The sequence below is a fragment of the Syngnathoides biaculeatus genome, chromosome 3 (assembly GCF_019802595.1).
Source record: "Syngnathoides biaculeatus isolate LvHL_M chromosome 3, ASM1980259v1, whole genome shotgun sequence".
In the NCBI taxonomy this organism is placed as follows: Eukaryota; Metazoa; Chordata; class Actinopteri; order Syngnathiformes; family Syngnathidae; genus Syngnathoides; species Syngnathoides biaculeatus.
The window spans coordinates 37,283,696-37,308,206 of NC_084642.1; the positions used below are offsets into that span (position 1 = coordinate 37,283,696).

A 24,511-nucleotide genomic window follows, 5' to 3' on the forward strand; every position below is an offset into this window, starting at 1 on the left:
GGCTGGATCCATCCATCCATTTTCTTCACCTCTCATCCTCACAAGGGTCACGGGAAGTGCTGGATCCTATCCCAGTTTGTCAACATGCAGGAGGCGGGGTAAACCCTGAAGTGGTTGCCAGCCAATTGCAGAGCATATTGAGAGAAACAGACTCACTCAAAATCACACCTAGGGGCAATTCATAGTGTCCAATTAATGTTGCATGTTTTTGGAATGGAGGAGGAAACCGGAGTGGCTGGAGGAAAGCCACGCAGGCACAGGGAGAAAATGGAAACTCCAGATGGGTGGGTCCGGGATTGAACCTGGGACCTCAGAATAGTGAGGCCAACGCTTTACCAGCTGAGCCACCGTGTCGCCCAGAAATGGCTGGAGTGAACACTTTTTTTTTCTTTTTTTTTTCTTTTTTTGACCTACTGTGAAGAAAATAAGTATTCAAACACCCTCCTATATGACAAGTTCTCCCTCTTAAAAATCATCGAGGGGTCTGAAATTTTCATCGGTCCACCGTTGGAGCAATCAATAGAAAATGGAAGAAGCTAAAGAATGATGGTCAATCTCAATCAGAGTGGAGCCCCGTGCAAGATATCACCTCGTGGGGTCTCAATGATCCTTAGAAATGTGAGGAATCAGCCCAGGACTGCACGACAGGACTTGGTCAATGACCTGAAAAGAGCTGGGACCACCGTTTTCCAAGGTGACTGTTGGTAATACACTAAGAAGTCATGGTTTGAAATCATGCATGGCACGGAAGGTTCACCTGCTTTGACCAGAACATGTCAAGGCCCGTCTTAAGTTTGCCAATGACCATTTGGACGATACAGAGGAGTCATGGAGGAAAGTTCTGTGGTCAGATAAGACTAAAACATTTTGGTCATAATTCCACTAACCATGTTTGGAGGAAGACAGATGATGAGTTCCATCCCTACTGTGAAGCATATGGGGGTGGTAGCATCATGTTTTGGGGTTTTTTTTTTTTCTGCACATGGGACAGGACGACTGCAATGTATTAAGGAGAGGATGACCGCGGCCATATATTATGAGATTTTGGGGTACCACCTCTTTCCCTCAGTCAGAGCATTGAAGATGGGTCCTGGCTAGGTCTTTCAACATGACAATGACTCGAAGCACACAGCCAGGAAAACCAAGGAGTGGCTTCGTAAGAAGCATATCAAGGTTCTGGCGTGGCCGAGCCAGTCTCCAGACCTAAACCTAATAGAAAATCTTTGGAGGGAGCTGAAACTCTGTTTCTCAGCGACAACCCAGAAACCTGTCTGATCAAGAGAAGATCTGTGTGGAAGAGTGGGCAGAAATCCCTCCTGCATTGTGTGCAAACCTGGTGAACAACTACAGGAAATGTTTGACATCTATAATTGCAAACAAAGGCTACTGTACCACATATTAACATTGGTTTTCTCAAGTGTTCAAATACTTATTTGCAGCTGTATCACACAAATAAATAGTTTAAAAAAAAATCATACATTGTGATTTCTGGATTTTTCTTTTAAGATTCTCTCTCTCTCACAGTGGACATGCACCTACGATGAAAATTTCAGACCCCTTGATGATTTCTAAGTGGGAGAACTTGCATAATAGCAGGGTGTTTAAATACTTATTTTCTTCACTGTGCAAGAGCGAAGGTAGAAGCATGCAGGTGGATTATGTTTTGTACAGACAATAAAAGATGAAGGAGGTAACTGACTGTAAGGTGGTGGTAGGGGAGAGCAGAACTGTGAAAGGAAGAATGTTGTGCCGCCTATCGGAAAGAGTTCAGAGAGGCTCCCAGAAGACTGGACTACTACAACCAAGGTGATCAGAGAGACAGGAGAGTACTTGGTGTGTCTTCTAGTAGAAAAGGGTTGGAAACTTGGTCATGGAACCCCAAAATATAGGAAGTCATACAAAGAAAGAGATTAGCGAAGAAGAACTGGGATGGAGGAGACGTGAAAGGAATACATTGAGATGCGACGTAGGGTTAGATAGAGGTGGTGAAGGCTCAATGAGGCATATGATGACATATGCACCAGGTTGGGCACGAAGGAAGGAGAAAAGGATCTCTACACGTTGGCCAGACAGAAGGATAGAGATGGGAAGGATGTGCAGCAGGCAAGGGTAATTCAGGATGCAAACGGAAATGCTTTGACTGGTGCAAGTAGTGTGCTAAATTGATGGAAAGAATACTTCGGGAAGTTGATGAATTAAGAAAATGAGATAGAAGGTAGAGGTGTGAAGGACCAGGAAGTGGCAATGATTAGTAAGGGGAAAGGAAGTAAGGCACCACAAAGGATGAAAAATGGAAAGGCAGTTGGTACCGTTGACAATTTACAGAGGTGGCTATGGAGTTTTTGACCAACTTATTCAACAGAATACTAGCGGGTGAAAAGATTCCTGAAGAATGGAGGAAAACTGTGCATGTTCCTATTTTTAAGAACAAAGGTGATGTTCAGAGCTGTGGGAACTATAGAGGGATAAAGTTGATTAGCCACAAAATGAAGTTATAGGAAAGAGTAGTGGAGGCTTGACTCAGGACACAGAAGTATCTGCGAGCAACAGTATGGTTTCATGCCTAGAGAGAGAACCACAGATGGATTATTTGCTTTGAGGATGCTCGTGAAAAAGTACAGAGAAGGTCAAAAGAAGCTACATTGTGTCTTTGTGGATCTAGTGAAAGCCCATGACAGAGTACCAAGAGGGGAACTGTGGTACTGCATGCGTAAGTCTGGTGTGGCGGAGAAATATATTGGAATAGTACTGGACATGTATGATGGCAGCAGAACAAATATGAGGTGTGGCGAAGAATTTAAGGTCGAGGTGGGACTGCATCAAGGACCAGCTCTGAGCCCCTTTCTGTTTGTTGTGGTAATGGATAGGGTAACAGATAAAATTAGACTGGAATCCCCTTGGACCATGATGTTACCAGATAATATTGTGATATGCAGGGAAAGCAGGGAGCAGGTGGAGGAACAATTCAAAAGATGGAGGCATGCACTGGGAAGGAGAGGAATGAAGGTAAGCCGAAGTAAAACTAAATATATGTGCATGAAAGAGAGGGGTGGAGGGGGAAGAGAGAGAGAGCCCGGGTGGATGACTTCAAATACTTGAGGTCAACAATCCAGCACAATGGTGAATGTGGTAAGGAAGGGAAGAAACTGGTCCAAGCAGGTTGGAACAGCTGTGAGAAGGTGTCTGGTGTGTTATGTGACCTAAGAGTCTCTGCTAGGATGAAGGGTAAAGTTTATAAAACAGTTGTGAGGCCAGCCTGTGAGGCCAGAAGTAGGTTAGAATAGTACAGTACATGTATGAAGGTAGCAGAACATTGGTGCGGTGTGACAGGAGTTTAAGGTTGAGGTGGGACTACATCAGGGTTCAGCCCTGAGTCCCTTCCTGTTTGCATTGGTGATGGATAGACTGACAGATAAGGTTAGACTGGAGTCCCCATCAACCATGATGTTTGCAAATGACATTGTGATCTGCAGTGAAAGTAAAGTAAGATTGAATACAGTATATGTCCATGAATGGGAAGGGTGCAGGGTGAAGAGAAGGCAACCTTAGAGGACTTTAAATACTTTGGGTCAACAGTCCAGAGCAATTGTGAGTGTGGTCAGGAAATGAAGAGAGTCTAAGCTGGTTGGAACGGGTGGCGGAATGTGTCAAGTGTGTTATTATATGTCCAAAGTCCGGCCCCCGGGCCAATTGCGGCCCGTGGACAAATTTTTACCGGCCCGCGGCCTCTATCATGAAATCAATAATGTGCGGCCCGCCAGCACTGTTGACCACGGTATAAAATACATGTGTACAAAAAGCTATTTTTCATATTTTTCATTTCACCAGAAGATGGCAGTAGCCCTGTGGCCGCACTCTGGCCCCCGTGACCCTTGACCTTGCGTGATCGTTTCAGCCCAGCCCATTTCTAACATGGCGTCTGTAAACAAAAAAAGGAAAGTTGACCGCGAGGGCCGCCGCTTCCAGGACAAGTGGAAATTTGAGTATTTTTTCACTGAAATACGAAAAAACTGTGTCTGCCTAATTTGCCAAGAGACTGTGGCTGTTTTCAAGGAATTCAACATCAAGAGGCACTACCAGACGAAACATGCTAGCTACGACAAGCTAACTGGGAACAAACGCGGTGAAAAAGTGAAGCAACTGGAAGCTGTTTTAACGGCACAGCAAAGCTTTTTCACAAGAGTCCGTGAGTCAAATGAAAATGCCACAAAGGCAAGGTACGAAGTGGCAACGCTGATTGCAAAGCACTGCAAACCTTTCACTGAGGGTGAATTTATTAAAGACTGTGTAATGAAAATGGTTGAGAAAATTTGTCCCGCGAAGAAGCAAGAGTTTGCCAATATTTGCCTGGCTTGTAATACTGTGATACGGAGAATTGAAGACGTTTCATTAGATATTAAGAGACAGTTAGAGGCAAAAGGAACTGAGTTTGACTTTTTCTCGTTAGCGTGCGATGAAAGCACGGATGCGTCCGACACCGCTCAGTTACTGATCTTTTTAAGAGGAGTGGACAATGACATGAACGTGAGTGAAGAGCTTCTGGACCTCCAGAGTCTGAAGGGCCAAACAAGAGGAACGGATTTATTTGTTTCTGTTTGTTCCACCGTAGATGACATGAAACTACAGTGGAATAAAGTCACCGGGATTATTACGGACGGCGCACCTGCCATGGCTGGCGAGCGGAGTGGATTATCAAGCCTTGTCTGTAACAAAGTCAGCGAAGAAGGAGGCAGCGCTATTAAACTCCACTGTATTATTCATCAGGAAGTTCTCTGTGCCAAATATATGAAATATGATAATGTTATGAAACCGGTGATAAAGACTTAATTATATTCGCTCCAAATAGTCGGCCCCCACACATTTTCACCTTACCAAATCTGGCCCTCTTTGCAAAAAGTTTGGACACCCCTGGTGTTATACAACCAGAAGAGTCTCTGCTCGGATGAAGGGCAACATTTATAAAACAGTGCTGAGGCCGGCCATGATGTACGGGTTAGTCGGTGGCACTGAAGAGACAACAGGAAGCTGAGGTGGAGGTGGCAGAAATGAAGATGTGGAGGTTCTTGCACAGATTGAGCAGGTTGCATAGGATAAGAAATTAGCTCATTAGAGGGACAGCCAAAGTTGAATGTTTTGGAGACAAGGTTCGAGAGAGCAGACTTTGATGGTTTGGACATGTCCAGAGAGGGGAGAGTGAGTATATTGGTCGAAGGGTGCTTTGAGGATAGAGCTGCCAGGCAAAAGAGCGAGAGGAAGACCAAAGAGAAGGTTGATGAATGTTGTGAGGGAAGACATGAGTGCAGTTGGTGTTAGAGAGGAGGATGGAGGTAATAGGGTGAAAAGTGTTAAAAGTTGGTTACTGTCGTTTAATATTGTCTTGTATCTAAGTAAGGACCCAGTTCATTTGGAATTTTTGTATGTAAAAGGTTGACTAAGGAACAATGTCAATCATAATCAGTGTTTGCCTAGAATGTATTCTCAGTTGCTAAATGAAATAAAGGTTTACCTTTTGGCAATCTGATTTCAGGGAAAGGAAAGCGGGTACAGCCTCAGTGGTCTCCGCCATCTGGAACAGACGTTCCCCAACTTCGATTGTACAACAGTCTCACCAGAGCAAAGGTATTGGAGGCCCAGCGCCACAAAAAAAAATGTTTGTCACTTAATTTTAACAAAACTTCCCATTATTGAAGCAGCATAAAGCTGTTAACATTTGTTCAAGTTAAGTTCACACATCAGGATGGGCTAAAATTGCACATTAGTGTTTCTTTGTGTTTGTGTTTAATGAGTTTTAAAAAGAGGGGGAAAAAACAATGCCATATCACCATTTGAATTTAAACTGTTGTAGTTTATGTTACATACTGTACAGGTAATGTTTTAAGTGACATTTTCGTTAAAGTAATTTTCACAAAAGAACTTGTGAAAAGTGTAGGGCAGAAGACCTGTTGCAAGTGAGGAAGGTTGAGCTTCGTTGAGTTTCATCTTGATGATGTTCAAAATGAATTTTGATCACATTTCCTTCATCTTCCTCTGATTTACTCTCCTACTCTATTTTATTTATTTACTGTTTCTGTACAATAAATAAGTGAAGTCATACTTGTCCCGACTTGGTTTGCCATTACTGCTCTTAACCAGCCATCAATGTCGAACTGTCTTAAATCAATTGGCTGAAAATCTGCAAACTGTTGCCAGTTTGATCACAGATAAGTGTTGTTAATGCTACACATCTAAAATAATTGTAACGCATTAGAGCTTCCTTTTCACATTGTGCAAAGTTGTGCTGTTTATCCATTTAGTAATCGTTTGCAAGAGGTCTGTTAAAATATTGGTGTGATGCATCTTTATACTGTACTAAGCATTTTACAGGTATGTTATGGAGACAAGGAAATTGTTTTGGCTTTTTTTAAGGACATATTTACTCAGAAATGTACTGTATCTTTGTGTACGTTTGACTCCAACATACTATTGCAGTGAGTTTTATGCATTACTCGTGTGTTTAGTGTCAATATCAAAGAAGGTGGTGTTCAAGCATTAAACTTACACATACAAATGCCCCTAAAAAAATGAGGCGCATAAGTTTTTAACAGAGCACGTAATCATCATCAACTATTAACTTTCTTCTTTTAAAATATTTTAGGAGCTATTTGTTCCTCAGAATGGAAACAAGGTCACATGGTACAGCTGTGGGCCAACAGTGTATGATGCCTCTCACATGGGGCATGCCAGGTAAACATCACACAGTAAAAAGCATTCCACAAACTCTCCTTCCTTTGTCCTGACTTTCTAATTCCTCATGTCTTTCCAGATCATACATCTCTTTTGATATTCTGAGAAGGATACTCAAGGACTACTTCAAATATGATGTCTATTACTGCATGAACATAACAGACATAGATGACAAAGTAAGAATAAACCCGAGAATATATTACTTGCATGCCTCAGCTATCTTAAGACGTGCAATTTATAAGTAACTTTATAAAACAAAATGTGCAATTTTTTAAATTTATTTTTTATCAAAGCTTGAGTAAAGTGGTGTCTCTTAGTCCAGATCCTCCTCACCAACCCATCAGTCCAATCAAATTGAAAATTTGGAGTGAGGTCCTTTTCAAAAGTAAGTGACCACCACAGCTCCATAGATTTAGAAGTTTTTTTCCATATTGCAGTGGAAGCCCCTAAAGTTAAGACAAATTTGCGTACTCTAAAAAAACTGTCCACATATGGATTACCATACAGTGCACTTGTGACCGTGCTAAGTTTTTCAGTTATTGACTATTTTCCATCAACTGAGTGCAACTTTTTAACAAAAACAGACAACAAGGAACAGTTTATTTTGATTCAAGAATGTGAGTCTCAACTAACAAAATTGGAGTACAGTTGGACGATACTTTGTTTGAACATCATCTTTGCAATGTACTTGAACGATGCTCACTTTGCATTGTCCACAGCTATGTTGGTATTCTGGAATCTACAGTGAAACAATTAATTTTAAAAGTGACCAACAGAGGGAGCGAATTGAACATGGCAATATAAAGAACGTATGCTTAATACATTTCCTATTTTGCTCTTCAGAAGAGAAAGCTGGCACGTTTTGAGGCACTGGCATAAAGTCTTAGTTTGCTTACGGCATGAAATATGTCACTTCTTCAACCACAGATAACATCGCTGGCTCATGTCAGTGGCTCACAGCTTTGCTCACTATTTTTCTATTATATTATATTTCTATTATATATTAATTGTAATATGTATTATTTCTATTTTTAATGGAGTAACAACAATCCCAAAGGGAATGTTGAGAAAAATTATCTCGGCATTCTTAAAAAACCCTCACTTAATCCTTTTGGAAAATTTATTTGATCTAAAACTCCTCATGGCCAAACAGACTTTGTATGCAATCAACACACAAAAGTAAAAATAAAGAAATACATTTAACAAGAGGAAAAAGAAGGGCGTGTAAAGGACAAAATATTTATTTGATTTCAGAAGGGGTGTCATGGTGTAGCAGCTGCTGAGCGTTTGCTTCACAGTTCTGAGAACTTAGGGTGTGGAGTTTGCATGTTTTCCCCGTGCCTGCGTGGGTTTTCTCCGGGTACTCCGGTGTCCTCCCACATCCCTAAAACATGTATTAATTGGAGACTCTAAATTGCCCTTAGGTGTGATTATGAGTGGGACTTTTGTTTGTCTCCATGTGCCCTGCAATTGCCTGGCAATCAGTTTAGGGTGTATACTTGCCGTTGATCGCTGGGTTTGGCACCAGCACTCCCGCGATCCTCGTGAAGATAAGTGGCTCAGAAAATGGGTGGATGGACTTCAGGAGGTATTTGGATGATTGCTATTCTACATATTTTTTGGTTCAAGAAGAAATTTTTCAGTATATGCCACAATGAGCTGGGGATGTAACGAGGCGCAAGCCAGAAGTGACGGGTTTCATGCTGCAAGCAGCCAAAACTTTGTCTGTGCCACAAAATGTGGTAGCCCTTAGTGCTTCAGAATGAAACTAAGCAGACATGTGGAAGCTGCGCAAGTATGTGAGGTGCATTCTTGGACACTGCATTAATGGGAATGAAGGTGTTGTTTTTTTATAATACAGTACATAATTGTAAAAGTAAATTAAGACCATTTTTATTTGCATCAAAATGCTTAAGTTAAAACACTGTATGGTCAAAATGTGATGTATGTAATTTTGCTGTTAGGAATGGAAAGTTAGTACGAATAGTCCTTTTACCATCATTCCTATGATATTGTTGTGTGTATTTGTTTGCATATTGACTACAGTCCAGTTTTTAATTCCTTATTTAAAAAAAAAAAAAAAAAACATTCAAACTGCATGTTTTTCCTCATGTTTTAGAGATTGTAGTGTGAAAACAGAAATTCAATGTGGACTGAATGGGGAAAATGAAATCCCAGTTTTAGGGGGGAAAAGCACAAGCATCTTGGTGGACGGGCCCATCCCCTTAGGGGCCGCCCATGGCAATGGGTCTGGAGGCTCCAGGGGTTAAAGCTTTAAAGAATCATGCCTTATTGGTGGTTCTGTACACATTCAATGTGTTAAAGTCATTATCAGAGAATTCGCGCAGGTATAAAGTGTGCAAGACAGGTGCTTTCTGGGGGGGAGGGCGAAAAAGAGACTTGTATACAAACAGGAGAATATGACCCTATGTGTGGCTGCGCATGGCTTGGAGGGGAGTGTGGAGTTTGAGTCTAAATTTTTTTTTTTGCGTTATTCTTGGACAGGGGGGTTTCTTGTTCCTCGTACATGATGGCATTCCTAAATTCTGTCATGTAGAAATTGAAGAACATTAACCAACACTTCTGTGAACAGATTATCACAAGGAATATGACAGAGTTCTGATTAGTGCTGATTTTAAGTTCTGATTAGTGCTGATTTTATTTTTTTCCATTTTTCCAATTAAGTGACAATAATTCTAATTATACTGCCTGTATCAGTCATTATGTCAGAGAAATTGATTTGCACATTTTTTTCTTTGTCAGATCATTAAAAGGGCACGTCATAACTATCTGCTAGACCAGTACAAGGAGAAGAAACCACAAGCGGCTCAAATACTAAAGGATGTGCTTACTGCCCGAGTGGTGAGATGTTACATTATTTAACTTTTGTATTCATCAGCCATAGGTATTTGTGACCAAACAAGTGCAGGTTACACTAAAAGTTTAACAGCAGACATTTGATAATGTATAGTAGTGGTTGTATCATTTTTAATTAATTATTTATCCTCAGCCCTTTCAGGCCCGTTTGACCTCGACTACAGACCCAGATAAGAAACAGATGCTAGAAAGGCTTGATGCCTCCATCATAGGCACTCTACAGCCTCTCCAGGCAGCGTTGGAGAGTAACGCTGCAGATCGTGTGGTGCAACATCTGGCTCAGGTAAGACTTCATCTTAATTATAACCAATAATATAATTCCTTCATAAGGAAACAACTTTTTTTTTTACTTACCTTTTTATATTTAATGTTAGTAAAACTGCGTATTGATGAGCTAAAAAGGAATTTCTTACTAGCCCTGGCTCCTTTTTGTTAACTCAGGAAGAAGGTCGTCAGTGATTTGCAGGTGCGCTTTGTGAGTCAGCCTCCGCAGGCGTTTTGAATCGCCACCGGCCTTGTCAACAAGTGTCGAATGACACTTCTGCCATTTTGCGCATGGATGACGCGCTCTCCGCTCATATTTATTTTTTTCGTATAGACATTGATGAGAATGTTATATGTATTTTTCATTTCAATATCTATTTTAGAATGTTTATAGGGATGACACTTGACCATTAATGTAAAAAAAATTGTGATAAGATAACCTTAAAACCGAGGAGTCTTTTACGCCCTCTGAAATATTTGTCAAAAATAAACACTTGGAGCAAAAGATCGTCTGATCACAATTACACAATGTATCAGTAGAAAGCAAAGAGATTCCTTAGTTATGGACTTCTAAGTCCCCGTGTGAATGGTGACAGAAAAACGAAAGGAACACTGAGGTGGGGGGGACCTCATTCGAGCTAAATCAATAGCGATACCTTTTCAAAATGGGTCTATGCCCATCTGCTTGTGTAATAATGTGGCATTTTCCTTCAGCATTCACTAAATATCTGGCATGTTCCATTCTTAAAGGACTTGATTCCTATAGACCTGGGGTGTCAAACTTAAATTCTGAGGGAAAAGAACAAACGCACAGTGCCCGTTATTCACACAAGTATATAAACAGAACAATATCATGATGTCATTTTTCAGGCAGAAAATATATATAAAAATAACAAGAAGAGAGTATTTTGTCATACTACTGCGTAGCAACTGTGTTGCACCCTACCAGCTGTTTGTTCAAGTTATACAGGTGCTCCGTTACATCCAACATAAATCCAAGGTCTTGTAAACATTCTACAGAATGAAATTCTAACACAGGTTTGACCTTTTCTTCCACGAACTGTCCAATTCTTTCTTGTAAAGCCAAAGAAACTCCTCATCATAGCACCTGGAAATGAAATGGTTTTGAAGCCACTGGGATTTCATTAGCAATGAGGTAGATAGCCTTCACAGCGGCGTCACTGATTTTTCTGCTGTGAGTAAGCACACACTGCTGTTTCTTCAGACCCGCCAACAGTTCATTCACCTTCTCACTTCTCCGCGATCCTTGGAGGTTGGCATATTTCTTGGCATGGAGACTCAAATAGTGGCGATGAAAATTATATTCTTTCAGCACTGCAACATGCTGTGAACACACCAAACGTACAGTTATCCATGCACTTCTGTGAATAAATGAGGATAACTATGTTTCTTGGATCACGCTGCACTTTGTGTCCACTTTTCTCTTTTTTTGCAGACATATTGGGACAATGACTGTGCCAAAGCAGACATTAAAAGTACCGTACCATAATAGTAAAGCTCACAAAGCAGCTCATGGGAAATGTGCGCTTGACCTACTTTGCACCAGGATACACGGTTTGCTTGCTGAACACAATTGTTATTGGGCCATCTAGTGGACGCAATCAGAACAGCAGTTGTATTTTTGTGTGTCCATGTCCATGCCATCGTTTTATACTTTATAAAATCACCTCGATCAGATCTGGATCTGGCCCATGGGCCGAAAGGCTTAACACTCCTTCTATAGACAAAGTCCAAGAAACATTCAAGTACAGTATGTTTAGAGGGAAATGCATACAAAGTTTTGAGTTTTGACTTTCCCAGTGCTCCACAAAGGGGAGCGAGATGAAAAGGGGGCATCCAAGCACACTCCATGCTGTTGAAAATCAGCTTTTGGGGGGCATCAACGGTGATAGTGCATCAATAGCACCCACACCCCACCTCGTTGACAAATTTTTTTAGGTAGCATGCACTACTCCTGTGCCCTTAGGCATGAGTGGAGGTTTTCATGCCACTGGACTTTTCTCAACACATTATCACCAAGCGGTCACAAGTATTCACAGTGAGGCAAATGGTCTTGCATGTCTCCAACTTTAAGGAGCAAAGAAGAGGGATAAAACATTTGTCAAATATCTATACAGGTGCGGTTTGCTCGGACCAGTTGAGGGTATACCCTGGCTCTCTGCCATGGTCAGCTAGGATAGGCTCAAGCACGCCCACGATCCTAGTGAGGATATGAGGTGTGGAAAATGAATGGGCATGGAGGGAGAATATTTGTCGGATGAAGGAAGTATAATTACGAACAAACCATAAGGTCTTTCCAACAAAAGTGACTTAGAATATGCCCTTCTCATACTGCCATGACCTTTTCAAAGCCCATACTCTCTCTATTCCTCCCGATTTGTGATCACAAAGCGAAGAGGGAGTGCAGCTGTTGGATCCTTCCCTAATCTGTATGGAGAGGGACTCATCTCTTTTCTAAAATGTAATTCCCCCTGACATTGTAAATTAGTTTCAGAATGGGACTTTTTAGTATTATTGACTCTAAGACAACGTATGACCTTTTAAACTGAAAATTCAGCATTACAAGACATAAGGAATGAATAATTAAAAAAGATACTAGGTTCAGAATTGATAAACCTAACAAATTGAAATATGTTAGATTACATAATTCTTTATTTCATTTAATAGATTTTGTATATAGTTTCAGTGGACAGACATGGAAATACATCATTGAAATATTTCTTTCAATCTAGGCACTACTATCAAATGCCAAGGACATGCTCTCTGACTGGCTGGATGGTCAGTTTGGAAGTGAAGTCACAGACAACTCAATCTTCTCTGTTCTGCCGGCATTTTGGGAGGGAGAGTACCATAAAGATATGGACGCCTTAAATGTAAGTAGCAGGGATGGGTTTTATATGAAAGTTAACAGTGGGTTACAAACCACTTAGCCTGTCCTGCTATGTACCTAAAGAAAAATGTACTTTGATATTTAATTTATACTCCATTAAATATACATAAGTATATAAATATACAAGGGGGCCCTGTAGCTCAGTGGTCAGAGCACTGGTTTGGTAAACCAGGGGTTGTGGGTTCGTATCCCACTGGGGCCTCCACTCCCTGAGAAGGGTTGCGTCAGGAAGGGCATCCGGTGTAAAAATTGTGCCAAACATATGTGCGTTCATCTGAGATGACACGCTGTGGTGACCCCGAAAGGGACAAGCTGAAAGAAACTTACTTACTTTTACTTTTACTCCATTAAATATACAAAATATTCAACAGAAATATTAGAATCATTGCGTAATTATATGTTTGTTATAAACTTTGTTTTTGTAGTATTTGCTAAAATGATCTTTCCATTCTCCAGGTTCTTCCTCCTGATGTCCTTACTCGTGTCAGTGAATATGTGCCAGAAATTGTAGAGTTTGTGAAGAAGATTGTCTCGAATGGCTATGGGTAAAGAGGAGTGTGCCAATATTATGGGCTATAACACCTAGAAAACCTTTAGAATTTCAGTATAAATGGTAATAGGTAAAAATGTTGTTTCCAGGTATGAATCGAATGGCTCTGTTTACTTTAACACTGCAAAGTTTGATGCCACCCCACAGCACTCGTACGCCAAACTAGTGCCAGAGGCAGTTGGAGATCAGAAGGCTTTAGAAGAGGGAGAAGGTACATTATTATATGTTTGGGAAGATCACAATGTTGATTTTCCATGACTTATCATAAGATGACTTGTTTTCACTTTTGGGAGACTGTGGTCAATACCCACTCTCAAAAGCTGGATGTGTAGAGCCCCTCCAGTGGAGGTATAATTTTGAGCTGGATCATTTTATGGTCTTCTGTTTTTTAGGTGACCTGAGCATTTCTGCTGACAGACTAAGTGAGAAAAAATCACCCAATGACTTTGCCTTGTGGAAAGCGTCCAAGCCTGGAGAGCCTTCATGGGACTCTCCATGGGGAAAGGTGAGAATTGTTTGTTTTCCTTCCTAATTGAGAGACTTTTACAAACAAATTGATTTATGATTGAAGATATAAAGGCTTTGGTGTTTTGACTCTTTTTATAGGGAAGGCCTGGCTGGCATATTGAGTGCTCTGCCATGGCTGGCTCCATCCTTGGGGAGTCTATGGACATTCATGGTGGGGGGTTTGATCTCAGATTCCCCCATCATGACAACGAGCTGGCTCAGTCTGAGGTACAAAAGTGTAAACTTTTTGTCAATAATATTAAAGTTTATGTGAACCGGGGTTCGCTGCTAATATAATCAAAGGAATCCCATCCATCTGTTTTCTGAGCCGTTAATCCTCACGAGGGTTATGGGAGTGCTGGAGCCAATCAATCCCACCTGTCATCAGGCAGGGTACACGCTGAACTGGTTGCCAGCCAATAGCAGGAAACATCGATATAGTAGACAACACTCAGATTCACAATCAAAGGAATTGTTTTTTTTTTATTCTTCCTAGGCTTTCTTTGAGAATGACAACTGGGTCCGTTACTTCTTGCACACCGGTCATCTGACAATTGCAGGATGCAAGATGTCAAAATCACTGAAGAATTTCATTACCATTAAGGAAGCCTTGGAAAAAAATACAGGTATGTTTGCTTGCCTTTTCTCTCGCATCTTACCTAAAATGAGTACAGTTAACTCTCTGTTGCATAGCAGTCATTTTGGTCCACTGGATTGTACTGGTCTTTACGAAACAAATCATATTTTAAAAAAATAATAATAATAAAAATTAATGTCCTAAGAAGATTTGAAAAGACTTGAGGAAAAAAAATTTTGACCAAGGCTTTCATAAATCATGAGAGGATTAAGTCAACAATGACAAATTCTGAGTACTGTAGTGATGGACTAAGCAGCAAACAAAGCTTTTACGGTGAACTGACTTGAGGGAAGGCATTAACACCAATGCTTCTTTATTTGAGTCTGTTAAACTGGAATGACCGATTTTTTTTTTTTTTTTTTTTTTTTTTTAAATTTTTAAATTTTTTTTTTGTGGACTGAATGTGTTTTTAATGTTGTAAACCAATGTCACACAAGCTAAAACTTGTAGCTGGGGTTATGTTAGCAGCAACACTAATATGAGAAGGTATTTGACACACTTATGGTATGTTCAGTGTATATATATATACATTTTTTATTTTACTTTTGCAACTCATGTACAATTTATGAACCATATTTACTAAAATCTGCCCCTTTCTGACATTTACTGTTTGCATGCACTACAAAATACCTAAATATGAAATGTTAAAAAAGACAATCTAAGAAGTTTTTAAAAGTTGGATTATCTCACTGACACAATTCTATGGTATGTATACACTTCCTCCGGTTTCCTTTCACATTCTGAAAACATGCATTAGAGGTTCAATGAAGATTCTAAATTCTTCGTAGGTGTGAGTGCAAATGTTCTTTTTGTTTTTTGTTTTTTTTTTTTAAATACTCCATGTCTCCTCCAATTGGCTGGCGACTAGTACAGGGTGTGCTGTGCCGCTCGCCTAGAGTCTGCATGGATAGACTCCAGCATACCTGTGACCTTTGTGAGGATAAGTGACTCTGATAATTGATGGATGTCTATATCAGTATACACATCCATTGAGCCAATATTAGAGCTGGCTTAATGCACAAGGTCCAATCTGAGGTGCAAAGATAGCAAACACAAACTTTAAATTAATTTCCATAAAAAGACAAAGCCCGATTGGAGCATGTTGAGACCATACATAAATCCATGATAGTAAGTAAGTAAGTAAGTAAGTTTCTTTCGGCTTGTCCCTTTCGGGGTCGCCACAGCGTGTCATCTCAGATGAACGCATATATATGTTTGGCACAATTTTTACGCCGGATGCCCTTCCTGACGCAACCCTTCTCAGGGAGTGGAGGCCCCAGTGGGATACGAACCCACAACCCCTGGTTTACCAAACCAGTGCTCTAACCACTGAGCTATGATACCTCATCTAAAAGAAGTCAGTATTTTAAAGTATAAACATATAGTAAAACAACAGTGAAGTGACCGTTTTAAAATGTAGTGACTGAGCAAATCAAATTGGTATTTTAACATGAAAGTTCCATTTTTCTCATTTACATTTTAATTCAAATAGACTTCCAATAATCCTGCTGTATTTTGTTAGTCCATGACATTGAAAACCTGTAAAGGTTTTGAACAATGTTTGCTGTAAAAGTAATGAATCTTAGTGAGTGCAAGATCGTCAAAGATGATTATTATCGTATTTTAAATCTTAATTTTGTAAGAATGCACATCTACAATATGTAATTGACTAATTTAAAATAATCCTTAGGACATTACAGTAATTATAAATGTTTTATTTGTGGGTAAACATACTGATTGTAAAGCTACAGTATATGTGGAGATAGCCAGTTTGTTAGCTTGTGAGACAACCTTTAACAGCAAGTCCATGTTCAAAATTGAACTGTGCAATAAACTGTTACAAAATATTTAATTTCATCATTGTGTCAGCATGTCTCAAGTCACTACTTAATTTTGAAGGCCAATTTCATTTGAAGTAGACACAGTTGGACAACATAAGACATTCAAAATATGCAAGATGTGAGGAGAAAAAAATAAAATTCAACAAAAATTCAAAACAGGTGACATAATTCTAAGTGCGAATATAAATACCAAGGTTGTTACACAACCATAAATGACTAAAAACACAAAGGTTCAAAGGCAAACAGCAGCAATGGAGGGAGAGTATAGCGTTGGCTTTGCCCATTCGCGGCCCCGCATATTCACAGCTTTTGGTCGTTTTTTTTTTTGTTTGTTTGTTTGTTTGTTTACACACCGTATTTTCACAGATTTTCAAGATCGTAGCGGTCTTAAATTCACTTCTAAATAAACACTGCGCCTTACAATGTTGTGTACGTTATGTGCACACTGAGTTACAACATCTGAAAATGTTGTGATTTTTCCAACAAAGTACACTTAACACATTGGTTACACTGTTAAACAATAAGAAAAAGCATGCATTTAAAGCAACTTAAATGTGTATCATTTATCTTTTTGATGGCAGTGCATTGGTATCGGAGTGACATGAGAGGAAAGGAAAGTGTTACACTGAAGTCACCTTCCATGATATGACTGTGTAATTCTCCAGTCACTTCTCCATTTCTTCTATTATCTGTGGCCTTTGCTTTGCAATCCTAGTCACTCCTTTGGCAACACTAGCTGCTTTTTATTACATTTTTATTCTTTAGGATAGTCGAGTTAGCCATATGATGCGAGCAAGAGACTTAACAAAACGTATCCTTTTCCGTACTTGCCAATTATCATCATCGTTAGATCTACTGTGGTTCGCTCAACTCGTCTTTTCCTTTGCTGCTTGTAGCATCGCTGTCTTTCTTTGGTCCAAGACAAAGAAAATACTGGAATAATAATAAAAAAAACAATCTTGAGAAACACTTATGTGTGAGTGACTGCGGGACTCAAAATGGGCAGCAGCTCATCTGGACACCAGCCCATGTGCGGTCTGCATCGCTCACCTTGAGTTGCCTACCCGAACAACATGGGTGCACTTTTGCCCGGGTGTTCGGACACCGAGATTTGGGTTGAAAACTGAGGCATCTTTTATGCAGATTTTTTTGGTTTAATACAGATTTGTACGACCACCCAGACATTTGAACTATGAGGTTCCACTGTCCACTGCAAAAGTCATGCATTGAAAAATACATTATACATTGGTATAATGGTTTTCCAGAAATTTGACTCAACTTTAGGGACATAAGACATAAGAAATGATTGTTGTCACCTCCTCTTCACGGCATTTAAAGCCTGGATGAAGAAATTGAAATTGACAAGAAGAAATTGAGAAGATTCAAAGCATAGACTTGGGTCTTTTAGGCACCTGGATACCTGGAGGTGAACCAGTGTAGGGTAGGCAGTCCTCCATTGTCTTACTTGTTAAATTCTATTTGTAGGGAAATCCAGCCCACAAGACATGCATCCATGACAGGCTAAATAATTTGCCAGTTTGTCAGCTATATGGGGTTGAATTATGTTAAAGGCTGTCGAATAGTCAAATGTAAGACTGACATTCTTTTTTACGATGCTTATATACCTGATTAAATAAGATAGGTGTGGCCACTTGTGTGCCTTTATTGGGTCTTGATATAAATTACATTACCGCCGGTCGAACACTTTGAATGTGGTGGGATTGCTTTTTTGGGTAACTGGCATCACAACAGACCCTTGAGGAAGGAACCCTCTTCAGAGTGACATGTTCAAAATAGAACCAACCTGCTCAGCACAGGTTTTAATGGGCAACCACTAATACAGTCTGTGCCAGGGTTTATTCTCTGTTTACACTTGTCTCAATCTACTTAGCTTTTATTTTCTCGAGAGCTTTATCAGACCAATTAAAAAAATAATAAAAAATAAAATGTTACAAATGCTTTTTATGAAAAATTTTTGCCTTACAAATGTCTTGAGAATATTCAAGAAAAATCAGCTTTCAGACTGAATTAAAAATGGTCTAACTATTCTTCCTGCTTATTATTGCAGCCCGCCAGCTACGTTTGGCTTTCTTGATGCATTCATGGAAAGATACCTTGGATTACTCTCCCAACACTATGGAGATAGTTGTCCAATACGAGAAGTTCTTGAATGTATGTGATGTGACAAATGGAGCTCTCACGCCCAAAATTTGTTTATCCCAGTTAATTGTGAAATAATACTTAAAAATGTGTTGTTTTCTTCCGAACAGGAGTTCTTCTTGAATGTGAAGGACATTCTGCGTGCAACTACCGACATCACTGGGCAGTTTGAAAAGTGGGATACAGCAGAGGTGGTGCTTAACAAAAGGTAGGAAAAGAAGAAGTAGATGTTGCATGTTGGGCTTATGGCCATGCTACCCTGAGATCGCCCGATCTCGTCAGATCTCGGAAGCTAAGCGGGTTTGGCCCTAGTTAGTACTTGGATGGGAATCCGCCTGGGAATACTGGGTGCTGTAAGCTTCTCTCCCCGGCTAAAATGCAGAGGGTGTTGCGTCAGGAAGGGCATCCGGCATAAAACTGTGCTACACAAATATGCGTTCATCTGAGATGACACGCTGTGGCGACCCCTAACGGGAAAGTATGAAAGGAAAAGAAGAAGAAGCTGATGCATGTTGAAGCTGATAAGAATAGTTATTAAAAAAAAACACAATCTTTGTTCTTTATTGTTTGCTCCATCCCTCCACAAAGTTAGAAGTTATGAAATAAATTTGCTGTCCAACAAACTTCAATGAAAAGCAGAACGTTCTTGATGTTTTTTTATTTTTTTGCTAGTGTGTGTGTGTGTGTGTGTGTGTGTGTGTGTGTGTGTGTGTGTGTGTGTGTGTGTGTGTGTGTGTGTGTGTGTGTGTGTGTGTGTGTGAATTTGTATAGGCAGCACACTGTGCAAGTTGGGACATTACAGTTCTGAGTTCTCTGTTTTTAATCTGCCAAGTTTTCTCCAGGTACTCTATCTTTGTTATTGCACTTGGGTCATTTTCATCATTTCGAGGCCTTTCCCATACTCAATGTTGTAGGCGCGTGCATCCAAATCCATGGCGGCACCACTCCACAGTTGCAAATAATTGAAAGCTCTTTTTGTACTGTCTGTGCTCTCTAGTTTTTTTGACAGAAAGTCAGCGATCCACGAGGCTCTGTGTGACAACATTGATACACGCACAGTCATGGAGGAGATGAGGCAGCTGATTGGTCAGAGCAACAGCTACATCGCTAGCAAGAAAAGTGCCAAGCTAAGACCCAACCGCATGCTAATGCAAAGTATCGCCATGTATCTCACCAAAATGCTGAAGGTGAGCTGATGCCCTTGTCAGAACATGAAATGACTATAATAAATTTCAGTTTTTACGGATAAGTCTATTTTTTTCTAGTGTGAATCAGTTATTCAATAAATAGAGTAGTATTTGTTCCAAGACAGTGGGTTTTGGGTCACAGCAACGTTTTTTGGGAGATTACCTTTTTCTGCTTTCCCCAACCACTTGAAATATTCTCGGGTGGGTGCACTGAAAATTGTATAAGCAGAAACAATCCCCACCCCACCCCCGCCACCCCCTAGTTTGAAAAGGAAAAGCACACTGCTTGAAATTGTTTGGTCTGTATCGTCATTTAAAAGCTCCAAAATGTGTCTTCTAGATATTTGGAGCAATTGAAGGATCAGAGCCCATTGGTTTCCCCATGGGAGGACAAGGACTGGACGTTGATGTAAGAAACTATCACTTTAGCAATGTTTTCTTTTAGGGTGAGGTGTCTCTTTGCGTTCAGAAAAACATGACAAAACAAATATTACAATACGACTAGGTACCAATAATACCAAGGTTTCTCATGCCGTTTCCCTGGTATAGTTTGTCCATATATTTTTCAATTTTGTGTTCTCTGATCTATATTCATTTTCTTTTTTAATCCAATAATGATTTCATTGTCAAAATTATCGGATTTTTGTATGTCCTGTTCAAATACATAACCAAGCGGCCAGCCTCACATCCAATTGTACAAACCCATGATAAAAGTAGATAGAGCAAATATTATCTTTTAGTAAAATTTCTGCACAACAACAAACAAGGTTTTTGGCAATTGCTTTTTATCTCCGTCTACAAAATATTTTCAGGCACTTTTATATGCACTGAAAACACAAGGTAAAGCAGATAATATTCTGCCTCACAAGGGCGTACATTTAGGCAAAGAAGCAATTACTGTAATTTCTCAAATAATAATCAAAAAATACATTTCCCAAAATATTTTATATATATTATATTTAGGTATGGATGAAAAATACAACCACTTTGTGTAGTCGTATACAGGTACGTAGCGTGGTAAAAAATGTATACATATTCAATGTCTTATGTTAAACATTTATATATATTATGGTAATGTGCGTCCCCAACCTGAACTCTATGACCTCCTCGGGGAGCTTACATTGTACGATTGTTAGCGTAGCATGCGTGTTGCTACTGCACCAAAGATCAGAAACGACTGCCTGTGAGTTTGTTTGAACTTAAACTAAGACAAAAAATGTCAACTACAACGACTAGTTGTGTAGGTGCTTTTAAAAAGAAATGTCACCACTCATGCCGATGATGCGTCAAACCCGGAAGTCGCGCCGCAGTTCGAAACAATGATAACTCACCTCATTGGCTTCAGGTGGGTATCAAAACAACGTGAGCTCAAACTATGTAATGCGAGCGTCAAAGGCACATTTATTAAAAAAAAAAGAGAGAGCGCACACAACTAAAATGGTTGCTTTTAAAAAAATGTGCCCATTAGCCTAACCCTAACCTTAACCCTTTCTACGTAATTTGAGCTCACATTGTTTTGATAGCTACCTGATGCCATAGTGAAAGATGCTATGGAGGAGAGAGGTTCTATTGCGCAACCTAAAATCTTGGGATTCAAAAAATATTTTAAGTCATCAATGATGAGTTCCACAGCGATGCACCAAAGGTAGATCCTATGGATCTATTTCGGGTCGGAGATGAGTCATAATGCTTCTTTTGAAGTCTTGACCAAGGATGTGTAATGTAGTGGATTAACTGCACTATGCACAAATATTTAATCCAGTGTTTAATAAACAATGTTAAAGAGTTTATATTTTTAAGACTGAAATATGTGTTAACAGTGTTAATAAAATGTTGTGCCATCATTGAGCATTTATTTTAGTTGGTTGAGGGATTCTGTTCTGACAATTACAGGGACCAGGACAAACGTGGCCTGTCCCGAGACTATATTACTAAAACGTCAGCGCGTGCAAAATGATTTTTATTAATGATTGTTGTATGGACAGTTTTTTGAAAAACAATACAAGTACAAACCTAACAAAATATAAATACAGATCATTCCTGATTTTCCGAGTATATGGTTAGCGGCAAGTTGGTGGTGCGCATTGTACATTGGTAGAAGGGTTTTCCTGAGTTTTTAGGTCAACTTTGGGGGTGCGCATTATACTTCAAGACGCAATATACTCGAGAAATTATGGTACTTGGCTAGGATCCCTGAGATTTCCAGGAATCCAGGAATTTTTTTTCAATTCACACTGTTAAAAACGCCTCAAAACGCTAAACCAATCTTGTTTCACTGGTCCCTTCTCATCAGTGGACTAGTGAAAAATATTCCCTCTAATTTTTCATAATTCTGGGCATAAAGACAAGCTCCCCAAGCACACTGAGGACTACTGTGAGCAACATCAGAAGTGCTCACTGTGGCCACACACCAGTATCACACCTGAGATCATAGAAAGTTTCATGGCTTATTAAGGGGGAAGTCCGGTCGTTTGGTTTGTATGTATCTGATAGGTCATGTCATATTTTCTGTACCTTGAAAATTTGAGGTTAATCCTCTATCATTTAATGGTGTTTTGAGAAGATTTTTATCAACAATTACGAATTTTTATGGGCGTTGCCATTTTGGCGAGTCACATGACCTACGTGCACGGATGTGACGTATTACGTGTGCAAAAAAAGAAATCATCGCCGGATTGTAGTGTCTTCACATGTGGTACCACCACAATCGGACACAGTAAAATACTTGTGTATCGCAAATTTTACCATAATTCGGATAGAAATAATCCACGGAATGTTCAGTTGCACGTTCTGCCCAGTAAGAAAAAGAATCATTTAAGGACTGGAAACCGGAGTGCCCGGAGAAAACCTATGCAGGCACAGGGAGAACATGCAAACTACACAATTGTCCACACATGCACGCACACAAAGCTCCATATAAAAACAAAATCTCCACAAAAATCAAACCCGGGTCCTCAGAACTGTAAGGCCAACGCTTTACCAGCTGAGCTACCGTGCCGCTGTTGTGGATGCAGTATTAACTTCCACCAAGCCAAAGATCATTTCATTATCAGTTGGACTCCGGCCACCCTGTTGGCGAAAATAACCTTTCCCATAATATAAGGCCTGCCTTTCACTGATGGGTTCTACCATCCTTCATGGCCACGTGTGCTCTCCTCAGTGCAGTCCTCTGTTGGGTGGACTAAAAGTACTCCAAAATCTGTATTGTGTATCCTCAACAGGTGTCATGGGCATGGTAGAGCCTATCCCAGCTCTCTTTGAGTAAGAAGGAGGTACACTCTGAACTGGTCACCACTTAATTGCAGGGGACATACAGTGCCACTAGAATATATTCACACTCCTTCACATTTTCTTTCCCCTCATATTACAGTTACACAATTGTGCTAAAGCTGATTTTATTATACTTTTAAGAAATTCTACATAAGGTATACCAGAATGATTTTCAGACATTTGTGTCAATTTATTAAAAAATGTAAACATTCTGGTTTAAACAGATACTGCTGGGGGGAAATGGGTTTGTTACTGATGTAAATAAATGTGAGCACTTCTTGTTTGAAATACAGTGGATGTTGTTGATGATGTTCAACTGTATTGGTAATCAAATCACTTTTAATCAATTTCAGTTCAATTTGATTTCTCTTACCTGTTCTAAATGAAGACTTTACACATTGCACATCTGTGACTCTTATAAGGAATAGTTCCTATAAACGGCAATGTCTCTTTTTCTTTGCCCTTGTTACTTGTTGTTCTTTGTTCTGAATGTCGTTACTCGGGCAGCAAAGACTGCCAGAGAAAAATTCCTTGTATGTTTTTACACACTTGGCCAATAAAGCTGATTCTGATTATCAAAATGAATTACTGTATACAAGTAATAACATACTTGTAACCATAAAACTACCAAATACAGTTTTTAATAGGTCTGCTGATGCTAAAGAGATTATGTTTAGTTTCTGTTGTCTTTTCTAGCGGGAGACCACAGTGATGCCTTACCTCTCTGTCCTCTCTGACTTCCGAGAGCAAGTGCGAAAAATTGCCAGACAGCAGAAGGGTAAGACACATAGATCTCATTCCCCTTGATTCGTTGTGTAACATTTGAAGGGGATTCAAACAGCAATATGGTATGTAAAAGTGTTTTTTTTCTTTCTGCTAGCAGTGTAAATATTTTTTTTAAACTTGTCTACCAGTCATGGAGTTGCTGGTCCTCTGTGATGATGTCCGTGATGTTACATTACCAGAGCTCGGTGTCCGACTCGAAGATCATGAAGGTAACTCGTCGTCCACCGTGCCACACAAATTACATTTATTCTCAAAATATACAGTACATGTACTCACCATTTTTGTAAATACGACAGTTGAACACAAATACAACATTATTGAAGATCTTATGAGCTTTATGTATCATCTAGTCATGCAGTGTGTTTGTGTTGCAGGACTGCCAACTGTGGTGAAACTCGTGGACAAAGAGATTTTATTGAAAGAAAGGGATGAGAAGAACAAGGTAAGGGGAGGTGGTAGCATTTTCATTGCAACATGTGAATGAGAACAAAGGCTTCCCAAGTGGATGTGTTTCCTCAAATTTGCTACCAGAGTGTGGCGTCATGGTAATGTCGGTAAAAAGATAATTTTGTCACCACAAAATAAACAGTATTTGTACTTTGCATATTTGAGACAAAAAGAGGCTTTAACATCTAGCACAACACTATGGAGGTATTGGTAACTACACAGGTCAACTGCACACGCACAAACACACACGCACGCACACATGAAAGAGAAAGAGAGAGAGATGGTGGGTAGAAGGCTGTCTTTTTTTTAAAAAAAATTTATTACTGCTGCAACCGTTCCCAGTCGCCTGAA

General features: G+C 39.8%; 1 protein-coding gene and 1 pseudogene across 2 annotated transcripts in view; both read left to right on the forward strand.

Moving 5' to 3' along the window:
• Positions 1 to 24,511, forward strand: part of cars1 (cysteinyl-tRNA synthetase 1) — a 36,507-nt gene that overhangs the window by 6,570 nt on the left and 5,426 nt on the right. For both annotated transcript variants that reach the window (XM_061815692.1, XM_061815693.1), the window contains 18 exons: positions 5,528 to 5,619; positions 6,635 to 6,723; positions 6,803 to 6,899; positions 9,487 to 9,585; positions 9,734 to 9,883; positions 12,618 to 12,758; positions 13,232 to 13,320; positions 13,415 to 13,536; positions 13,718 to 13,830; positions 13,932 to 14,060; positions 14,329 to 14,458; positions 18,379 to 18,482; positions 18,581 to 18,678; positions 19,468 to 19,657; positions 19,998 to 20,066; positions 23,624 to 23,705; positions 23,842 to 23,922; positions 24,088 to 24,155. In XM_061815692.1, coding sequence (XP_061671676.1) covers positions 5,528 to 5,619; positions 6,635 to 6,723; positions 6,803 to 6,899; positions 9,487 to 9,585; positions 9,734 to 9,883; positions 12,618 to 12,758; positions 13,232 to 13,320; positions 13,415 to 13,536; positions 13,718 to 13,830; positions 13,932 to 14,060; positions 14,329 to 14,458; positions 18,379 to 18,482; positions 18,581 to 18,678; positions 19,468 to 19,657; positions 19,998 to 20,066; positions 23,624 to 23,705; positions 23,842 to 23,922; positions 24,088 to 24,155 — 1,943 coding nt within the window. The remainder of the gene's footprint in view (positions 1 to 5,527; positions 5,620 to 6,634; positions 6,724 to 6,802; positions 6,900 to 9,486; positions 9,586 to 9,733; positions 9,884 to 12,617; positions 12,759 to 13,231; positions 13,321 to 13,414; positions 13,537 to 13,717; positions 13,831 to 13,931; positions 14,061 to 14,328; positions 14,459 to 18,378; positions 18,483 to 18,580; positions 18,679 to 19,467; positions 19,658 to 19,997; positions 20,067 to 23,623; positions 23,706 to 23,841; positions 23,923 to 24,087; positions 24,156 to 24,511) is intronic.
• LOC133498680 (5S ribosomal RNA) lies at positions 18,712 to 18,830 on the forward strand (annotated as a pseudogene).